General features: G+C 44.8%; 1 protein-coding gene across 6 annotated transcripts in view; it reads right to left on the reverse strand.

Annotated features, from left to right (window-relative positions):
* Positions 1–13,610, reverse strand: part of cacna1ia (calcium voltage-gated channel subunit alpha1 Ia) — a 147,705-nt gene that overhangs the window by 3,640 nt on the left and 130,455 nt on the right. The window contains exons 34-37 of one of the 6 annotated variants that reach the window (XM_034593931.1): positions 11,956–12,090; positions 9,737–9,929; positions 8,770–9,005; positions 7,707–8,503 (exon numbers count right to left, since the gene is read on the reverse strand). The exons of 1 other annotated variant lie outside the window; for it this stretch is intronic. In XM_034593931.1, the coding sequence (XP_034449822.1) occupies positions 7,772–8,503; positions 8,770–9,005; positions 9,737–9,929; positions 11,956–12,090 (1,296 nt within the window). In that variant the 3' untranslated portion in view covers positions 7,707–7,771. Of the gene's footprint in view, positions 1–7,706; positions 8,504–8,769; positions 9,006–9,736; positions 9,930–11,955; positions 12,094–13,610 lie in introns of those variants that run through there. 4 more of the 6 variants (XM_034593932.1, XM_034593930.1, XM_034593933.1 and 1 more) reach the window with 4 other exon arrangements.

Raw genomic sequence — 13,610 nt, forward strand, 5'->3', positions numbered from 1 at the left:
ATTATTTTTTTCTTGAGATCTTGATGAAAACAATCAGGCACATTTACATTTGTCATTGTGTTTCAGTTAACCCAACAAATCTATGTCCATTTATCTTGGTTTTTGGTCTTTATCAAATCCTGAGGGAAACATCTGACTCCGCTACACATCCAGCTAGTTGCTAAATGTGTCTAATGTTTGGTGTTGAGCTTTATCTGCTGCTGGAATAGGTCTAAATAACTCTCTGTAGTTTGATCACAATCATTACTTGATACAGTGTAATTTAAAAAATGCTTTAAAGGTGCAGTTTGATGGATTCAAAAGAGGCAGATATTGGTTGGTTTTTCATGAATGTCTTCCTTTGTGTATGATCACCTGAATCTTAGATGGGTGCATTCGACACCTTAGAATACGCCCTTTATATCATTAATGGGAGAAGATACTCAACTGTGTTTCTACAGATGTCCAGATAGGACAAACCAAACACTGGCTCCTGAAAAGGCCTTTCATGTTTAAATGGCCACCGTAGCTTCTCTTACACACTGGGAAGAGGACAGCGAGGCCGAGGGTATTTAGTTGGTTGCAGTTTGCGAAGTTACTGCTCGATACTTTCCTGTTTTGCCAGTAAACCTAAGTTCCACAACATTTGTTTACCTCCCTGATCCATACTTTAGTCCTCGTGCTTTTCATTCTTTCTCACAGAGCGGTGAATATAATAAGAGGATTTCTTACGAATACCAAGGGGGAGTTTTGCCAACCTTTAAAATTGTTTTGAGGAGAGAAAGATTGTCCTAAAGTCAAACAAGGACGTGACAGCTTGAACTGGGATTTTATATCAGTCTGCTGAGAAAAAAAAATAAAATACAGCTGCAAAGCCGAAGCTGCACTTTGAATAAATCGTTCAAAGCATAAACCGGTGGCTCGATATTGTTAGTGTATTATTTTTCACCATAATCTTACAAAACAGCAGGCCAGGTGTTGGGAAAAGCAGTCAATCATTCATCATGATGAAAGCGCAGCCAGGCTGAAACTCGCAGCGTCAGCACTGCTCCCAATCTCATGGATTCAGCTGTCACAGCTTCTTTCTCTGCTGTTACGTTGCAGAGGTAAAGCAGGAGACACGGGGAGAAGAGGGGAAACACTGATATGCACAGGATGTTAAAAGTTCGTAAGCTGCCCATTTGAATTGATGCAGACAGGATGAAATGTGTTTACTGCGTCGGCTTAAATCATCCCCTGAAGTCAAAGAAGGAAGAAAGGGAAAGAAACCAGGCGTCTCTATGTGTGAGAGTGAGAGGGGGGAAGAGAGGGGGAGCAAACAACAAAGAAACACTTAAATCAGGAAAATAGTCCATGGAACCATATGAAATATCATCTGGAGATTGACAGACATTTTCCCCTAATAATATATGGTCGGCTCATTTCAGCAGCATCTCATTTATCCTTTTGTTGTGCCACATTCATAGCCCGCCTTTATCCGCCTCTCTGTCCCTGGGGGCCGTGATACAGTCGATGGGGCCTGGACACCTCCCTGGACATTTAGCCTTGACGGCTGACAGGAGCTGGAGTCCACACTGTGGCGGGGATGTACAGTATGTGTGTGTGAGGAGAGACTCAGGCGTTTCATGGACTGAAATAAATGCAGGGGAGTGAAAGAAGATAAGCTAACATCCTCATTCTTACTGTTTTAACCCGTTAACATCAGAAAACCACTCATGAATCGTTCATTTCTAGTTCGTCCAAGTTCACTGACCTTTCGATTGGCTGTGTCCCAATTCAGGGTCCGCCTCCTTCAAATGCGGCTGACAAATGCGTCCTTTCATCCCCGGGCCACCAAGGCTCCAACGGGTGGATCCTTCACGGGATCAACCTATTCCATGATTCATGTGCTTCAGTGATGACCCGTTTTTCAAAGAGGTAATGGCGGCGGCAAGCAACGAAACCAAACCATCACACGCTTAGACTTTTAAATGCAACTATCAGGCTTCAACTCAACCGCACAGCTCATGCTAAACAAGGGCATTAAGACTTTCTCGAAGGCCGCCTACTCCGTGGGCCGCGATGACTGCAGCCTCCCTGAATTGGGACGCAGCTAATTTGTTTCCTCAGAGCGTGTTGCATCCACATCACGGGATCATGGCCCATGCTCCCTGCTCATAGCGGCACCCAGGCCACCTCTCCACACATCAAAGACACTCATTAGGTGACCAGGCGCCTGAAACAACTCGTGATTTACTCACTTTCCGACTACAAAGCTTCGCAGCTCCCTCAGGAAATGAAAAACTCATCCACAGTAAGAAAACAAGTTGTTGTTAAATGTTTTCAGTTCCTCCCTTTTGGGCTCAGAGACAAACAGTAATGAGATGCATCTGTTTTTCCAGTTTGGACTTTTTTGACAAAACTCTACATTTAGCTTGATTTTCCAGACCTGACATTTGTGCCACATGAACCTGCCCCATGAGGAATAATGACAATTTCAAATTTCTGTAGCTACTGGAAGTTGCAGGTAACAGTCAGATACAGAGGATTGTTGCGATCGGTTTGTAACTTTAGAGTTTATATCAGCTCAATATGGATTGAGTTCAAATGCAGATAGTTTTATATTGAAATTTCAAGTGACTGTATTTAGTCACTTGACAGGTTCAGCACCCAACATGGGGCTCGAACCCATGACCTTGAGTTTAAAAGTCTACCATCTGAGCTTTTTTCACATAAAGCATCACAGAGTAACAGCTGACATACGCATCTACTAACTAATTTCAATTGATCACATTGTCTAGTCTTGTGATTGCTTTGTACCTTTAGGCTTCATAGGCTCAGGTGTATCCTCATGGTCCAGGTCAAATTCATCTGCAGATCCTCTTCTTGACTGATTCAAGCCCTTGTGTTCCACATTTTGGAATATCTCTCCTCTGAAACCTTACATTGTCCAACGCTTAAACCCTGAGACTAAGATTGTCATGCTTTACGCAGTGAGGCAGCCACATCACCTCTAAACAGAAAAACACTGCTCAGATGACACATTTATCGAAGTGAGTATGATGCTTTTCACCAGGACACAATCCAGGAGATCCATGATTCTAAAGAGAAAAAGGAGAGACTCAACTAAACAAAGCTCACAATTTCAATTGATCACATTGTCTGCTACTAATGTAGTGGTCTACAACCGGGATTAAAGAACACAGGGTGTGTCTTCTTACACATTGAGGACAACTGGAAGCAGCGAGTAACAGTTGCAGGAGCTCATTGCAATGTAATTGGCGTGTACCTTTAGATCTCATAGGCTCGTATGTGGATTACATTCGGATGCAAACACTCTGTGACTCTATAATCTTGCCTAAATCTCGAATTTAACTACCGACTGAGCTAGCCGGGTTTAAAAACAGTTAAATAATCAATCAGTGACAGGTGACATGCTTTTCAAACATCATTTATAATCGTACAGTGTGAAAACCAGCTCCTGTTAAAAGTTTTCAGTTTCTCCCTTTTGGGCCCAGAGATAAACATTAATGAGACACTAGACACATTAGTTTGGACTTTTGGACTTTTAACATTTCCCTAAATTTTCTGTGGCAGAGTAAAACAGACAAGATGAGGAATTATTTCTTGGAAATTAAGCCTAACCCACTTAGATTCAACTTATCCAACTTACCCCAATAAGGTTATAGCCGAGACAAAACAAGCAGATTTCCAGGTGAGATGAAAAAATGATCTAGTTACCCAAGAGGCTTTGGAGTCTGAGGACACTTTGTGCATTGCTATGGGGGCTAATCACTCAAATCATCACACGAGCCCCCAGAGGCTTATTGGACATTGACGTTTGGAGTTTATGTTGCAAGACCCAGATGTGGTGGAAGGGAAAGCAGAGGTAAAGCCCAACAATTTCAGAACGCTTATATCCACTCACACATACTTGTTTGCATCAACCCTCGCACAAATGCACTGACATGCACGCTTAGCGCACACACCACACACACCTCCCGCCCCCCGTGGTGACAGTTGAGGGACGGCAGCCTGCAGGGAGAGCTGGTTTTTGAGAGGTTAGACGAGGTGGAGGGCTCTGCTGGTTTGGGGAGTGTGAGGTAAACAACACCTCCGAGTTCAGCGTGCATGCCTAATGTGCTCTCTCGCACTGATGGCTCTGCTGGGCAAGGCTGCCCGATGACAAGCTGTCTCAAGAAGTCTCCCGCTCCTGCAGCATCTCACCGCGGCAGCCTCTCACAATGCTGGCTTCACTCTGTCCAGCTGTCCGCGTCAACTCTGTGCACTTTCGGCTTTTTGTGTCCCTGTTGTGTCTCTGGCTTTCTCGTTCCCTGCTTTAAACTCGCCTGACTCAACCTCCTGCTGTCATATCAGATACGTATTCAAATATACATCACATGGCATCGAGATGAGAACTGAACCGCAGCCTCTTACTTCTTACTTGAAGGATGTGCTGGAAGAAACAAACTCTTCTTTTCCTTTTTTTGGGGCTTGAACTGATTATTATTTTAGTGGTTTCAAATCATCAGTCACAAAACACTGAATCATTCCCTTTAACTTTGTACAATTTTATGAAATGCATACTAATGATATAATCATGGTCACTGGCAGCAATGCATACATGCAGATCAGAATACAAAGATATGTACAAATGTGAATTGTACACCCTTAAGGTCTGTTCAGACCGAACACAAAGCAAATTTCAGAGGCAGCAAACACATTGCATACAAATTCGATGTGGGGGGTGCACACGGGTTTGCTCAAGGCAGCGTGACTTGAAGCATAAATGCGTCCGCACATGTTGAAAATACTGGACATAATGAGTTATCCCCAGCTGTTGAACTCCACTCCACAAAACTTACAGAGACAAGGCGGTTGGGGGGGTGGGGGTGGGGGTGGGGGTGGTGGAGGAAGTCAAATGATGGAAAAACAGCTTGAGCTCCCGGTCCGTTTTGTCAGAGCTACAGCACAATAACTGTACAAAGGCACGCTCTGCTCACACACCCAGTCGGTGCATTGTTAGCTAACATGTGGTGCGCTGGCTGTTCTCCGGCGTTCGGGTTCGGAGCACAGAAACACTCCAGCGGTCAAATTTGTGCGAATAAAAGCGAGGTGAACATTTGCTTTGCATTCCGTCTGAGCACACCTTTACAACTGTCTTAAAAACTTTAATAGTGGTTTTTACCCCCCGACCTGAGTTCAAGAACCTAATTTGTTCATGCCGTCCAATTGCAACCCATCTCTCTACTGATTGGTCTCCGAGAGGGCACAAGTGCTTTTTCTCATTGGTTGTGAGTTCAGACGTGTAGAAGCAAAAGCAGACAGCAACGAATACTGTTGTATTCCGAGGAGATAAAAATCACATTGACATCATTTACTCAGGGCATACACATAGAACATTTATTGCTGTATAGTCAAGCTTTTGCCTTTGATGCCATATTCATTGACACAAGGATTTGTCTCGGAAAGATCGGAGGACACATCTTTGAAGCTAAAACAGCCCTTGGTTGCTCTGTGTTTTCCCTCTTCATCTTTTTAATCTCAGGTGTCTTTACCGACGCAACAGGACACTTCAGGGAAAGGCGTTCGCTTCACCTGAAGTCATGAACACACACGCACACATACGCACACGTAGCTGTCTTTAACCCACGCATCACTAACCCAACGTCTTGTGATAAAACATAGTCATTAAAGTGATTTTGCATGATAAAAAAGGTCAAACCCTTGGATTTTCTCACATCACCTCATTCTTATAGAGAAATAAAGAAAACGTAAGGTAATGTTAAAAAATACGACGGGTACAACAGTCTACCTCTAGAAAATCAGGCTTGAACATGACCTTTTTTGGATGGAGCGATTAGTCAAGTGGCCGAAGCCAAAATAACTTTGCACTAAAAGATGCAAAAGTTTTGTTCTTTGTTACAGTGTCAGCTTTTGATATCAAACTATGGTGTGTGTTGCTACAACATACTGTGTGTGAGAGGAGATGGGGGAAGAGAAGATGAGTGCATTAGGAAAAAAAATCTGTATTGCAATCCCAGAACCATGCTCAAGGAACACAAATGTGTCCATAATCGATATGTTGTGGTGTAACACTCAAATTAAAGCTTTGACAGAGATGGTTTTCGCTATTCGTGGATTTTAGCAGAGGAGGCTGAAAAGCAAACAAAGCTCCCTGTGTGCAGCCGGTAATGTCTGTGAGCTAGAGCGATCCTCATGTGCTAAGTGAATATGGCTGTCCCCATCTCCGGTTGTCCTCTGGGACTCCCAACATCTGAAAAAAAAAAAAAAACCTACAAGGAACCAATGTTCCCAAAGAGAAATGTGCTGGAGGGAACAATCACTTCAGCGCACAAAGTTCGTTTGAAATTTTTTGCTTCGTTGTTTATACACTGTCCAAACCTTTAAAAAATGGTATAAAACTGGAAGCCACTGGCAGACAAAAAGTCCTAGAAAACAAGTCAAAGACCAGATGGGTTAAATTAAATTGGGACAAAGTAACGGCAACACTTGCACGTGCCTATTCTCTTTTTTTCTACAAAAATAGTGGAATAGAAATCACATGGTTATCACCCAACATTGACATCTTGATACACTTCTGTATATAGATAAAACTCTTGGTTAAATGCAAGTCCATCATGCAGTCAAGGTCCCTCGCGACTCTTGTGGTGTCGTCTGTTCATTTCAAATCCTTAAGCCTGTTGATAGGAGGTGCTGTCAAACGGGAGTGTGCTCAAAGTCCCACTTTATTAACCATGCGTTGGTGCACACAAGGCTGCCTCAAGGAATCCGTTATTGTTTCCCCGGATGGGGTTTGTAAAGCTCCATCTATCCACGCCATTTTTCACACTCACTTCTTCATGTCTGAGCGATTGAAAGAAAAATAACCAATTTCACGAACCAGTCCATGCAATCATTTCTTTTCATTTTTCCACTGCCACTCAAGACCAAGTTGACAGAGGCACAAAGCTTTGATCAGTCAATACCTATCCCCTTTTCCCAAAAAAATACAGAGGTATGGTGAGGTGATGATAAGGATTTAAGTCATGCCTTGGATACCTGAGGCAGTGCTCTCACACACAAGCACACACTGTGAACACACACTCTTGAACTCTCCTCCACCTCACATATCTGAACCCAGCAGAAGGTCCTGTGCCGGAGTGAGTAGGACCTGTTGTTTCCGTCTGCCAGAGCAGATGGACATTAGATCCGCTTTCTGCTTTCCCAGCCAAACAAATGACCTGCCTTCTCCGTTCCCAGGCTTACTTCCACCTTCATATATTCCTCCATCTCTGAGCCTCCGCCCACTTGCATGCTGCACTGCCTCTGAGACATAAACGAATCAAAGCAGTCTCTGTTGGCGTTGATAGCTGTTTCAGTTTGGGTGCTTCTGTTTTTGCATTTTAAACCTCGGTGAACCGACATGGAGGAGAGGTAACTACAGTCGAGCAACAACAAGGCTCTTTCTTGCGTCTTCCAATGTGAGGCAGAACCTTCCACAGCCTCCTCCATAGGTACAGCCGCTAAGATGATATCAGGACCGATCTTCAGCGATTGGGCCTCAACTCCGCAGGCCACTTTCTCATCAGCAGATCGCAACCGAGGCCACTCCCCTAGGCAGCTCAAAATGGGCTTGTCACAAATGTATAGAAAGGGGTTGAAGGGGCAGGATGAGGGTTGGGTTTTGGAACACGGGACATCATGTGTCATCGAGCCTCTCTCTCACTGAGGAGAGCAGAGAGAGTGAGAGGGACGGCAATGGGTTTAGATCCAAGGAATGGAAAGACAAAGGAGGAGCTTACAGCAGGTTTCATCTGTTTTTTCGACAAGGCCCCACGGTTGTTTGGCTTGAGCTCTTCCCTTTGAATCCTTCTTCTCCAACTCCTATTTCCACACTTCCGTCTCCTCTTCTTTTATCGACTAATGCCCCTGTCCAGGGATTGGCCAAGAAGCCCTGGGGGTCCATAAGCTCCAGGCCCAGAATCTCCCTGCGGCCATCCTTGCCCCGGGATGACAGCAACACCCCCCCTTGGTCCAGGCTGCCTGTGCTGTTGCACTTCTTCACTGCTCCTCCCGGGTACACCAGGGAGCTGGGGGACAGCAGTGATGTCAGTGACAAGCTGCTCAGTGTCTCTGACAAGTGTTCACTGTTGCCCGCTTGGCTGGAGCCACAACCACCAATTGACGATCCAATGCCTATGCCTAGGTCTTCATCTGAAGGGTCAATGGAGTCGTCGCGGGTGTAGCATGGGCTGGTGCTACCTCGCCCGCTGCTCTGGCTCCGCTGGTGGCCCCTGGTGGCCTGAAGGGTTAAAGCTGACGAGGGACTGGACCTTGGTCTCAGGGTCTGGACCGGGGAGGAGAGGATAGTCCTATCTTCAGGCAATGGGAGAGGGCACACAAGTGGTAAGGGAGCTGTTGGCAGTGGCAGCTCCAAGTTCTGTGGCGGAGAGATGCTGAAGCTCAGTCCCTCTTCCAGGGTGGTCTGGAGGCTACCTTCAGAGCTGCCTGTAGCAAGGGACGAGTCACTGTGGGACGGGAACTGAAGAGACAAGGGAGAAAGGGGGTGAGACAAGAAAGAGAAGCACATTAACTTGTTTCATTTTCATACACGTATTATCATCTGTTGTTGGAGATCAAACTTCAGGCCATTTCTCATTCACATGAGTAAAAAAATAAATATCTTTCGCTTTAGCGTTAACATCAAATTATGTAATTGTTCAAGCTCAAACCTCAATGAAACCTCATAACCATTTTTTTTGTTTCCACTGTAGATTGTGTTCTTCCCTGGCTCTCCCCTCCCCCTACCTGTGTACAGAGCATCTCTCTATGGGCTCCCGGGGAGCGGAGTGAAGCCCAGGAGGCTGGGGAAGTCAGCTTATGGCTCCTTGTCAACCTTAGGCTCCTACTGCGGGGAGGCGCTGGGATGATTACTCCTGCGGGGTGGAAGAACTCTGCAGGCAGATGGAAGAGAGGAGAAATGCCTCTGTCTCCTCCTGCTCCTTCTTTGTTTCTGTCCTTGTTGCTGCTCCTTGAAACGCCACCTTGAGGAGGGAGTACAGTCTTTCCATTTCTATCCTGATGTCAATTCATCTATTGTTTCTACTTCCCCATTGAAAATGACTTGTATGAGAGGGATATTTTTATCAAGTTATTCATGTTTATATATATATAAATACATTTTTTTATCATTTATATGAAGCAAAAGTAGTTAAGAAGCTACTATGACAGCAAGTCAAGTGGGTGGATGTTGTGAGTGAATGATGATGCAGAACTAGCTGTTAATGCTAACATAGAAATAGCCCAAACTAGTCTACCTATGTTACTTCAATTCAACAGATTTTAGATACGTGTTGATACCATTTCGGCATTTGATGATGGAGTCTAATCAAATTAATTTGAAAAAATGAACAGTAATAGCTGGTTGCACCCGTACAACAACACAGATGCCATGTAAACACAATTTTGACAATCTATTGGTTGAGGTTCAAGTGCTGCTTGTAGTCAACCAAGGTAGATTTTTATCTTATCTAATTCTTAATTTGACCCTTTCAATTGGTCGATTGGTTGGTTGATATGCTCTCGTCCAACCAAATTCTCATTGGTCGGACAATCTCTTGTGTTACTTTCATAGGGAGAAAAATGCTACTTTAGTCAAGAATGCGTACATTATTTGTCTTAGTAAAAACACAATTTTTAATCTTTACATTTTTGTTATTTTCTTTGAAAATGAACCTGGTTATAAAGAGAAATCAACTTTTCTAGATTTACTCACCGGGGCTGCAGTGAGGTGAACGCATGTGTGCTTGGTGTGTTTGCAGGTCCATCTCCTGAAGAGTGGTGTCCATCTCAGAACCAGTGCAGAGGGCCCTGCAGGGCTGACCCAGCCCCTGCACCTGACTCTGCACCACGGTTCGAGTCTGGTGGCCTCCACCTCCGGCCTCCTCAGAGTCACTGCTGCTACTTCCCTGGAAGAGAACAGAACGGAGAAGTTCTCTTATCCAGGATGGATGCATCTGTGATTTTCCCCACATTTAAAAAAGAAAATAAATTAAACATGTAGAGGTTGGTTAATTGAAAAAATGAAAAAAGGGTACCTCGCGGCAGGTGCTAGTTTATAGGAGCCTACAGCGAATATTTTAAATTAAGCCTATGTTGAAAAGTGACAATTCCTGGTTCAGAACAAGCCTGATAGAAAAGGATTGTTATATAAAATCAGACCCTCCGGCGTGCAGGAATCAAACATGGCCTCTAATTCACATCATCCCTCGGGCTTTCCATTTCAGTGAGAGTGTAAGGGTGAGAGCTGATCATGAGAAAAAAGAGCCTGCTATTGTCATGTTAATGTTATATATGGTAAAGATAAATGCTTGGTTATGAACGTGTTAGTGTGTGTGATGGCTGCTGGAGCAGGAGGCAGATTAAGGCTGGAGTTAAAGCTTTGTGAGCTCTTACCTTGTTCCGTTTAACTAACATCATGTTGGGACTGCACAATCATCTAGTGTGTGTATATGTGGCCACACTTTTTGATTCCTTCATTAGTGTACCTCATTCAGTCATTCAGGCCGAGCCCCTGAACAGCCAAACACCCAACCCCACACAGCCTTGCCACCCTCACTCACCAAACAACTCTTAAAATCCTTAACCTGAAATCCCTTCTCACCTTCTTCCCCTCTTTCTCTATCCCTCTCTTTTTCCCATCCACTAATGAGCAGGTTCTCAGCCGTGCTCGGCGACTGCAGGCTTATCTGGCTATCCAGCTCCAAGGAGCATTACCCCCGTTACAGAGGAGAGATATCTAGGAAAGGACAGATGATAAGGGATGGAGATAGAGAGGGCCTGGAGGGAGGTGCAGAGAAGGTGTGCAATTACCAGAGGGGGTAACGGTGAGAGAGAGGAGAAGAACGAGCGATAAAGACGAAGAGGGGGAGAGCAGGCGCAGGGGAGGGAGGCATGAGGGCCACAGAGGGAGAGCCTGGTGGAAAGATTTATTCACGAGGTCCGTGGTGGATAGAGACTGTGGATTCTTCAAAGACAAGATAGTTGCCACTGATACACAGAGGGAAAGAAATAGAGCCGCATGTGGAACCCAAGGTTTATAACAGTAATTCACAAGAGGGCTTACAGCACGGCCGGGAAAAATGATTTTATTATGGTCATTTGTTTTTGAGCTTCCTGCAATGGATAGGAAAAAAAAATCATCAGTGAGCCTCTGGCATTGTTTGCTGGTTACTCTCTTGGGGCGCGTCAAGTGCAAAGAGGAGCGCGTACTGGAATCTAACCACTGAATTCCAGGTGCAATTGCTGCTGTAGTGCTCAGTGGGTTTTCTTTCTCTGCAGCTGTTTCCACACAGAATGTTGCAGAGGATCTGATCTGGGTTGAAACGCTGTGAGAGGAGGACACGCAGGTGTAAACTAAGTTCTCCTGGCACTGAATCAGGTGCGTTTTCTATCAAACACACACAGGCACACACTGTTCTGTGCACAGTGGGGAGTTAAGTCCAAGTAAAAACAATATCTTTGTATTTATACATTATTACTATACTGATCAAGGCTCACATCCAACCTTTTCTACTAGTGCATGTACAGTACACGTGTGCAATGATCAGTGCTGTGCATGTTCTGCTCTATGAGGGGTGGAAGCAATAAAGTTTGAAATATAATTCCAATCAAATAAAATAACAATATATCACTCATTTTCATCACCTCCATTTTTTTGTTATCTTTTGTTACTTCCACCCTTGAGGCTACTTTTCCTAGATGATAAATCGTGTTTTGTGAAGGACAAATGATGAATGTAAAAAAAAATCATTCCATTCAAAACAGCTTTAAATTCATCAAATCACTTGATATAACATCCCTCAATTTATCATTTCGCCTTAATTTCTACCGCTCCATTTTTCACTGCACGTGCATTTTCATTACCTCCATTTGTATCAGTCAGTTTTTCTCTCCTCCACCCCTCACACTATACACTTGAGGCTGCACACCCACCTTGCCCCCTCGCGCCAGCAGCTGGTAGGAAGTGTTCTCGTCCAGGCTCAGGTCGTCTGGCAGCGCAGGGGACGAAGACTTGTCCGACAGCTGCTCTGATTTCAGAGACGCCTGCTCAATCTCTGCCATCCTGATCTGCTGCAAGGAAGTGACCTCAGTTATTCACATCTTACAACGACAGGTAGTGGGAACAGCGGCAGTTGAACACTTCCTGTGGTGCTGTCTCATTAACACTCAGGCTAATGATTCGTGATATTTTTCTACAGTTAATAACAATCATGACTTCAGTATCGCACATATTTGTACATATACATAAAGGTGACATTTATGAAGGATCTGCTCCGAGCACATCTTGCATTATTTATATAGAGCTGCATCACGGAGAGATGGGTAAAACCTCCACCAAGCCTCGATATGCTTCACCAGATGTTGCCAATTCAATGTGGCCATAATGCCGAGGCACCTGTCGGCAAAGAGAGCAGGGTGAGAGATTTCACAAAGTAATAAAATGATTTCGTCTGCATCAACTGGACGAATGTTTCCCCAGGGCCACAGTAATATGCGACGAGGGCGGCTGAATGAAAGGCAAACTGCAGATATCCAAGCGGTGCATATGCAGCAGGTACGGCGTGTGGGAATGGTTTTGTGTATGTGCATGCATCCGCAGAATCTGTATGTGTACGACACGGTGCTGTGGTGGCACCGGAAACCTCCCAATTCTGCAGCCAGAGGTGAAAGGTTGTTGCTGCATGTCTGCTGATGGTGTCGGCCGTACTCTCACACCAGCACAGCAAATCCGAATGAGACAACATTACCGAGCACAGAATAATTGGGAAGTGAGAACACTTCACTACCTCCCTCTCACATTTGTTCAAACATCGGCTCCAGCTACGTTTGTTTCATCTGGGCTGCAGGTGTCTCTGCCCATATGGGCTATTGAGCTGGTTTTGAACCATCACTGCATGAGCCCCCCCTGTAAGCTCCAACCTCTCCTCTACCCCCTCTCTCCGCATGCAGCACAATTTCAAAAAAGATACAGCTGACGGCGAACTGGAGGGGGAATTTCAGAGGTCTGTGGGTGGTACAATGCGCTCAAGCAGTGTTTCTCTAAAGAGTCACAGCAATAAATGGCCAGAGAGAGAACACTTAAAGTGATATTCAATGGAGCGAGCCCTCGTAGAGATATATTAACACGTGCCTGTAGATGAGAAAGACAAAGAGGTGCATACAGGAAGATTCATGGCTGATATGCAGCAGTAAATTACCACTGCCGGGGGCCCCAAGGAGGGAGAGAGAGACAGAGAGAAAGAGAGAGAAACAGATATAGAGGTGGATTTAGGCAATGAGAGGAAGCGAAGCAGAAGCAGAGCAAATCTTTGATTTAAATCTGTTTTTCTCTTTTACCTCCATGCATCAACTCTCACTAACACTGCTATAGTATGTGACAGCACTATAGAAGCTGCCAGGCTCAGTGTCTCAGGGGTGGGCTGCAAATATCCAAAAAAAAAGGTCCCTGCGAGTCATTGGTTGGTTCATTTATTGACAGGTAATGGAAATAGTGAAAAAGGTCGATTCGGCAAAGGAAGAGTTTCTACACTGCTGCTTCCGAGGCAACTTCCTCACTAAAAAGACAGAATCCGGTTAGAGAAGTCGTG

The sequence above is a fragment of the Hippoglossus hippoglossus genome, chromosome 8 (genome assembly GCF_009819705.1).
Source record: "Hippoglossus hippoglossus isolate fHipHip1 chromosome 8, fHipHip1.pri, whole genome shotgun sequence".
Taxonomy (NCBI): Eukaryota; Metazoa; Chordata; class Actinopteri; order Pleuronectiformes; family Pleuronectidae; genus Hippoglossus; species Hippoglossus hippoglossus.